The sequence below is a fragment of the Apodemus sylvaticus genome, chromosome 14 (genome assembly GCF_947179515.1).
Source record: "Apodemus sylvaticus chromosome 14, mApoSyl1.1, whole genome shotgun sequence".
Taxonomy (NCBI): domain Eukaryota; kingdom Metazoa; phylum Chordata; class Mammalia; order Rodentia; family Muridae; genus Apodemus; species Apodemus sylvaticus.
Window position 1 is genome coordinate 6,596,050 of NC_067485.1, and position 8,657 is coordinate 6,604,706.

The 8,657-nt window shown below is 39.2% G+C and overlaps 1 protein-coding gene across 2 annotated transcripts; it reads left to right on the top strand.

Moving 5' to 3' along the window:
- Window positions 1-3,368: 3,368 nt before the first annotated feature.
- LOC127664920 (protein CTLA-2-alpha-like) lies at window positions 3,369-5,397 on the top strand. Of its 2 annotated transcripts, none has more exons than XM_052157198.1 (5): window positions 3,369-3,564; window positions 3,997-4,114; window positions 4,404-4,526; window positions 4,614-4,733; window positions 5,039-5,397. In XM_052157198.1, exons 1-5 carry the CDS (start codon window positions 3,521-3,523, stop codon window positions 5,045-5,047), a joined length of 414 nt encoding a protein of 137 aa, XP_052013158.1. In that variant the 5' UTR covers window positions 3,369-3,520; the 3' UTR covers window positions 5,048-5,397. The 2 variants fall into 2 exon arrangements, with proteins under 2 accessions (XP_052013158.1, XP_052013157.1); XM_052157197.1 differs by having other exon boundaries at window positions 3,370-3,564; window positions 5,036-5,397.
- The last annotated feature ends 3,260 nt before the right edge of the window (window positions 5,398-8,657 follow it).

The following is an 8,657-nucleotide window of genomic DNA, read 5'->3' on the forward strand; positions in this document are numbered from 1 at the left end:
CAAGGCATGTTCACACTAATAAAACCTGACCAGTACTTCAACCCATCCTCTCAACTCATTTATATTAATGATTCTCAAAAATAATTTTTAAATTTAGCTTTTAAAAAGAATATACAATAGCAGCCCTATTTATAATTGCCAGATGCTGGAAAGAACCCAGGTATCCCTCAACAGAAGAGTGGATGCAAAAAATGTGGTATATCTACACAATGGAGTACTATTCAGCCATTAGAAACAATGAATTCATGAAATTCTTAGGCAAATGGATGGAGCTAGAGAACATCATACTAAGTGAGGTAACCCAGACTCAAAAGGTGAATCATGGTATGCACTCACTAATAAGTGGATATTAACCTAGAAAACTGGAATACCCAAAACATAATCCACACATCAAATGAGGTACAAGAAGAAAGAAGGAGTGGCCCCTGGTTCTGGAAAGACTCAGTGAAACAGTATTCGGCAAAACCAGAACGGGGAAGTGGGAAGGGGTGGGTGGGAGGACAGGGGAAGAGAAGGGGGCTTACAGGACTTTCGGGGAGTGGGGGGGCTAGAAAAGGGGAAATCATTTGAAATGTAAATAAATTATATCGAATAAAAAAATTTAAAAAAATTAAAAAAAAAAAAGAATATACAGCTTCTGGCTATTATAAATAAGGTTGCTATAAACATAGTGGAGCATGTGTCCTTATTGCATGCTGGAGAATCCTCTGGGTATATGCTCCAGATGTCCCTCAATGGAGGAATGGATACAGAAAGTGTGGTATATTTACACAATGGAATACTATTCAGCAAACAAAAACAATGAGTTCATGAAAATTTTAGGCAGATGGTTGGAACTGGAAAATAACATCCGAAGTGAGATAACCCAATCACAAAAGAATACACATGGAATGCACTCTCTGATAAGTGGATATTAATTAGCCCAGAAGCTCTGAATACTCAAGACACAATTAGCATATCAAATGATTCCCATGAAGAAGGAAGAAGAGGGCCTTTGTCCTGGAAAGGCTTGATCCAGCATTGTAGGGGAGTACCAGGACAGAGAAATGGGAGGAGTGATTGGGGAATGGGCGGAGGGAAGAGGGCTTATGGGACATAAGGGGAGGGGAGAACCAGGAAAGGGGAAAGCATTTGGAATGTAAACAAAGAATACAGAAAAGAAAAAAAAAAGAAAAAAAAACTTAAAAATAAAAGAATATATAACTCTATGTCTTTAAAATAAAGCTTTATTTAAAAGGAAGTGTTCTGGTTTCTTTCTGTTTTGTGGAGGTAAAATTTTAAGTGGTTAACAAATAGTTCTGGGTGAAGGCATAATCAACTGTGTTGTGATATTTGGAGAAGAGTGTGAGTGGTCTTTTCAATATAAAATCAGTATTCCGTCCTTGATTACATTTTGTTTCCAGGGTTTTAGGTACACCCCTTGGCAATGGTCTGAACACCTATTTGAAAATTGTTGAAATTCAATGATTTTAATTCACATGAATTTGATAGGTAAAAATTGTTTCCATTCAGTGCAAAGTGATGGCTCCTTATTCTGTTAGACTTCACTGCACCTGTGCAGGGGACCTCTTTCTACTTCACTTTATGAGATTCTAATTGCATCATTTGCCCATTTCCTTTCCTCCCCAAAACCCTCCCATATACCTCTTCTTTCTCTCTCTCAATTCACTGCCTCTTTTTTTAATTAATTGTTGTTTCATGTATTTCAAAGTATGTAAAAGCAAGGTGCTAAAGCCAGTATAATGGTAATTGTATATATATTTTCAGATCTGACTTTTTGTTATCAAATAACCAATCATTGAATTCTTTTCTGGGGAAATATATTTTTCTCGCAGCATTCCTTAGTTAATATCACTTTTACAATGTATACTAATAAATACACAATCATTAATGTTAGAATAATGAATAGTATTTATAATTACATTATCAAATACTTATGAAACATAACAGAATTCTTGCTGTTTATTAGGCAGTAATAGGGTGTTGTATGTCTCCCAAGTCTCGAGATTCCCTTAGTCTGTGTGTTGAGTCAAATTAGAAATACTGATTTAGTGCTTACAATTTTTTTATGTAAGCACTTAGTGCTGTGAGGAAAATGCTTTTATAACCACCTTCATTTGTGCCCCATAACATTGAGTATGTCATGTAATTTATTTAAATCTAACAACATTTTAATTTCTTTTTTGATGCCTATCTTGACCCATTTTCATTCACTAGTAAGTTGTTCAGTTTCCATAAGTTTATAAGCTTTCTGCTGCTTTTGATATCCAGCTTTACACCATGGCACTCAGAAAGGATGGAGGTGTTAGCTAATTTTTTTGTACATCTCTTGAGATTTACTTTGTGTCCAAGTATATGGTCAGTTCTGGAAAACGTTCCGTGAGTTGCTTAAAGAACATAGCAGAAAACATAAACCAAAGACTACTATACCTTGATCACACATGTGAAGAAATTACTTTCAGTTTAATTGTAATGGAGAACTAAGCTGTGTTGCTACTATCTGTGTATATCAATTCTCTGCTAGATTGTTATCCAGTTTGACTTGGAGCATATACATTTCTTTTAGGAAAGTATTCATCTATCCACCCAATAATGCCTATAACAAACATCCAGAAACATCAAATCTCAGTTATCAGACAGACAAGAATTTGCTACAACTCTGGAAAACATCAGAGGAAAAGGACTGTGCATCTACTGATTTACCCTTTCACGTGATATATCAAAATAGAAACAAACTTCTGGTCATGTGTAGAAATTTATATACTCTGTATTTTCTCAGCCAAAGCAACTGCAGTCTTGCTAAATCTGCTTTGTAATCACATGCCCATCTGTGCTTGTCAGAGTAATAGAGAAGTCCACACAGCAATTTCCTCATGTCCAGTCAAAAGCAGGAATTGCCCTGTCAAGGCCATGTAGCTTTGTGTGCATCAGGCATCTGTTGTTTGGTTTGGGCAACTCTAGAACTTTTCCTAAACATCGTGAATCCCTGAGCTGGGGCACTGATGCTCAGGCTGAGTGATAAGTGTTTCAGACTACTCGGTTTATGGGCAGTTATTGCATCCTCTCTGAAGATGCTTCATTCTGTCTTAGGCTGTGTTTCAAGCAAGACAGGCACAGACAGGTACTCACTGCTTGATGTTCTCCCTACAGACGCAGAATCTGAGGTATGACTGTGAGAAACACTAGCTGTCTCCACTGACTTCATCCTGCCATAATTGTGTTCTCTAACAGCTGCTAACTATAAAAAAATGAGGCACCCTGTGAGTCTTGGCATTCTCAGAGAAGCCACATCCTGTATGATTCAGCTTGTGCCCGGGGTCTGCTTAGTCTCCGGATGCTTCCTGTTATGATACTTAACTCACTAGTGCAGCTGGCTTGTGACCTCTGTTCTGCGGGCCAGGCTGAGGCTTCAGGAAAGGGCTAGCCAGTGTTCCAGGCAGGAAAAGGTGGAGCCACAGGCTGCTCTGGTCGATCACCACCAGCCTCCTTTGTCAGTTGCTCTTAGGAGGCCCTGGACAGCATGGCTCTGGTTTCCATCTGTGAACAGAAGCTGCAGCACTTTAGGTAAGAGCAGAGACTAGCAAGGTACAAAGGCTCTCCACCCTGCTAACTGATTCTCCACAAACTTCCTCCTCATAGCTCTGCTCTGATGACCTGAGACTTCTCCTGTTTCTTAGGTTTTATTTTTTTGTTTTGTTTTTGCTTCGTTTTCTTGGTTGTCTGTCTCTTAGTTTTTTTTTTTTTTTACGATAATAATAGAATTATAGCTTTGCTCTCCTCCCTTTTTTGCCCCATATCCTCAGAAATACCCTTTCTGACACTTTTTAAATTCTGCCCTCTTTTTTCACTCATTGTTATTACATGCATATATGCATATACATATATATTGCTAAATAGAGCCTAGACAATGCATATAACATTAATTGTGTATGTGTTTTGGGGCTGACCATGGTATCAAACAACTACTCATTCTCTATGTTTTGGGGACCCAAATAGTGCTGTCTTCCTGCTCATCCTCTTCTTGGGAATGACTTCAGCTGCTCCATACTCCGATTCACGTTTGGATTCTGAGTGGAAGGAATGGAAGATGGAATTTGCAAAAACCTACAGCCCGGTAGGTAACATGGGAACTGTCCAGAGGGATCTCAGAGAAAGGGTATCTTGCTTTTGGGAGCCTGTGTGGCATAAATGTGACCATAAAGACAAGCCATCACTAAGAACTTGCCTAAAGACCATGCATTATGAACTCAAGGTGGGAAGTTTTGATGACCCTCTAGGTAAGAAGGATGACTGGCAGCAGTGTCATGAGGTCACATCTGTGGCTGCTTTGTCACTACACACCATTTACTCAACTTCTATGTGGGGTTAATATGAGAAATGCTATCTATTGTACTCATTTCCAGGATGAAGAAGCACACAGAAGAGCAGTGTGGGAGGAGAATAAGAAGAAAATTGAGGCGCACAATGCAGACTATGAGCAGGGCAAGACCAGCTTCTCCATGGGCCTGAATGAATTCAGTGACTTGGTGAGACATTGTTAATTCTGTTTCTTCAACTCATTTCCTTATAGTTAGTCTCTTGGTTTTCAATGTATTATTCGCTTTTTTATGAAGACTACAGAAGAATTCAGGGCAAATTGCTGTGGAAACATATATAGAGAAGAAATGGCTCCTGATTTGCCTGAACCTGAGGATTTTGGAAATAACAGCTATCTGACTCCTGGGAGGGATCAGGTATGACAAAGTCCCACCCCCACCCTCAACTGGGCACAGGAAGCCAAGAAAGAACTGAAGTCCTCACTTGCTTTAGCTGTGAAACAACATGCAGTTCACTGTTTGTTTAGGTGTTCAGCTCTTTGAAATGTGGGAAAAGTTTGTATTACGTTGTGGCTGACAACCTTTTCTTCCTGATTGCTGTACTGTAGTTTGGCATTCAACATGGTGAACATGAAACCAATATGTTCCAGGGTGGGCATTGTGACAAAGCCACTATACTGCAGCCATTCTTACTAATGTGATGTGTGCTTTTATTCCAGCAGCAAGAGTAATAGTTGTGGCTTGATTGGTAACAACAGCATAGCCTAAGAGTGAAGCAAGTGCTCTGCCATTGCCTTGGGAGTCTTCTGCCTCCTGATGTGAGAGGAATGATGCTGGAGAGGCTGAACAACAGGAGGCAGCCTGCCACAGCATCTAGCACATGCTGTGTGTAGTGCAACATTGAATTCATGTAAGATCAGCACTGTGGTCTGAGCTCTGAAGCACATTCATGCTAATAAAACTACCAGATTTACCATGCCTTAAAGTTCTTTAAATAATTCCTATAAGGATCTTTAATTTTTTCTTTAAAAACCTGAATATATACCATGACATCTTAAAATTAAAGCTAGATTTTAAATTAGTATTCTGCTTCTTCCTGGTTTTGTTTCCATAAATTTTTATGTTCATAAACGCATAGTTCTGCTTGAAGGTATACGCATGGTGTCCTAAGAGAAAGAGTGCGTGGTTCTCTCAGTATGGAGTCGGGTTTCCATCCTTAGTTGTGTTGTACCAGGGAAATGTTAGTGATTCCCAAAAGCACCACAGAAGCCAATCTGATGTGACTCACAGCAGGGTCATTATTTTATTCAAGCTAACTCAAGCCGAAATGCACCACCATCACACAGGATGGTTTTGGTGGGAGTGGGGGGCATCCCTGAATGTCTATCAGGGAAAGACCTTATAATAAGTAGCAAGCAGTGAGTACATGTGTGCAAGCATCTAATTAGAGAGCTATTGTGACCTTTAACATAATTGGCTGGTGCTGGGAGTCATATCATAAACTTAACTTCTGCTCTCCTCTGCATTGGTGGTTGATAGTCAATGGGTGGGCTTGTAACCTGGGGTGCAGATTTGTTGGAGGAATAACCTGGAAACACTGATCTTGTTGGGGATTAGCCTAGCGATTGGAGGTAGGCTCAGGTTTTGTTGGGGGGGCAACTTGGAAACTAATGTTAGGTACCAGCCTGTTAGTTTACCTGAGTTCAGGTTCTCTAAAATGGAGTCTGAACTTAAAAGCTTTGGCATCTTAGTTGAGCTTGTTTCCATGGTTTTAAAGCCTACTTTTAACAATGATGTATATTTACACAACGGAATACTACTCAGCAATTAGAAACAATGAATTCACAAAATTTTTAGGCAAATGGTTTGATCTGGAAAATATCATCCTAAGTGAGGTAACCTAATCACAAAAGAATACACATGGAATGCAATCTCTTATAAGTGGATATTAATTAGCCCAGAAGCCCTGAATACCCAAGGCACAAATCGCATAACAAATGACTCCCATGAAGAAGTATGGGGAGGGTCTTGATCCTGGAAAGGATTGATCTAGCATTGGAGGGGAATATAAGGACAGAGAAAAAGGAGGGAGGTGATTGGAGAATGGATGGAGAGAAGAAGGTTTATGGAACATATGGGGAGGGGGGATCTGGAAAAGGTGAAATCATTTGGAATGTAAACAAAGAATATAGAAATAAAAATATTAAAAATATATTTTTTTAAAAAAAAGAAAGTCTATATTGAATTTCCTGGGGCTCCCAATGGTTAAGTCCCAAGAATTCACAAAGTATAAATAACAACTGGAAAGGAACTCAGTGTAGAGATGTCACTTACTGCTCCACTGGCCTGTTCCTGAGACATGAGTCTCATTTTATACAGACATATCAGAGTCCTGTACTATCTACTGTGACTACATAGGATCCATCTACAGGATGAGTGTAGTTTTTGCTCAAGCAACCTTTTCACAACCCAAAGTAGCCCAACCATGCAAAATGGTACACAGCCGTCACTTGCTACAAATTATTTCACAAACTTCAAAAGTCACTATATTCCCAGAAATGTTCAAGCCTCCTAAGCTCAATCTTTTTTGTAGACCATTAACTGTGACTACCTGCAAAGTTAAACACTTAATACCACATTATAGACGTCCAAAAGACAAATGCATGGAGTGTGAATTTCCATTCCAAAGGGAATTATGGGTACACAGCAAGGAATAGCAAGTCCAAGACAAGACAATAACTCATAGAGCAAAAGACCATATCCTAAATACCACAGCTGATTCAGACAGCTGAGTGTCTAAACTATGATCCCTGTAGGCCATGTAGACTCTCTCTCAGGCTGACTCCATATGTTTAGCTTTCTTTGGTGGATATCCATAGTTCTGGCCTCACCACCTCCTGGGTACTTCATTGCAAATTAGAGTTCACCTTCCTGGTTCAATGATGGGCCTGTGAGAGCTGGATTGAAGGTGCTCTGACGTGAGAGCAATTGCCCATCCTCAGTGTCTCTCTGAATCCATGACTCACGATTTGGATTTTTCATTTCTGTAGAATCAGTTATTCACAAATGCATGGCCTGGTTTTCAGAAACTATAGGGTAAAGCTTAGCACTTTGGACTGTAAATTCATCATCTTCTGTGTGCTGATACTATGGACTCATTTCCCTTGGGTATAGTTTTCCAGAACATCCTAAAGATGCCAGAATCAACCCATCCCAATTATCCCATTGTTAGAGGCAAATATTTGAATCTATATGGCAGCCATTCTAGTTCGTAGACTCTTAAGTCTCAACAATGACCCTTGCAAAAGCACATGGATAGGTGCAAGAAAACAGTATTTATTGAATGAGAAATAGTACTTGTAGGTGCATTAGAAGGTAGAGTAGAAATATCCAGTCAGGCCTCTCCTTCTATCTTTCCTAAATTAATCTCTGGAATCCCTACCTCTACCTTCCATATTCTCCTGCCTCATCACTTGTAAGGACAAACTTGAGGCTGTGGGGTGTGCTACACATTCAAACCACAACAATGAGTAACACCAATATATTTATTACAGTTCTTCTCTGTAACAGATTGCTACCAAGGATTGCCCTTCTTTATACAGAATATATATTTCTGGCAAAGAATACAGAACTTAATTATATACATAACTGTTCTTGCTAACTTCTAAAGCTGTATATAATTCAGTCAACACTGCTTTCCTCGTGGTGGCAGTTACATGCCAGAAAACCATGAAACAAATACATCTTCAAAAACAGAAATCATTCTCTCAATCTTGGCTCAATGCCTTGTACTTTAGGCTGCACTGTAAGTACTACCCAGTCCTCTGCCATACCACAGGGTTTATAATAAGCTATCCCTACTTTTATGGTGTAATGGGTTAGTGTATCCACCATCCACAGTTTCTTTTCTTGGTCTCCTAAACTGATGGTACCTCTCTTCTGTTTCAGTGACTCCCTTTTCATGCAGTGACCTACCTATGCCACTCTGATACACCCACACTTAAATTCAACTCCAACATATCATAATACTCATGCTTTTAGTCTTTAATACTCTGGTTTTATTTGCTAAACACACTAATCTTCCATGAGTTTCCTAAAGAATGTGATGATGTCATTTTTAAAGTCTGAACAAAAACCTATTGAGTAAATGCATTATATTTACTTTATACATTAACCATCTGGAGGGGGTCTAGATTACTCCTGTGTCTTAGCTGTTGTGAGCAATGCAGCAGAGAACACAGATATAAGAATGTATCAGGTATGTTGAAATATCATCTCATCACTTACTAAGTTGTATTTCAGTTGTAGTTTTGTTTCTTGATAAACCTGCACACTGAATTC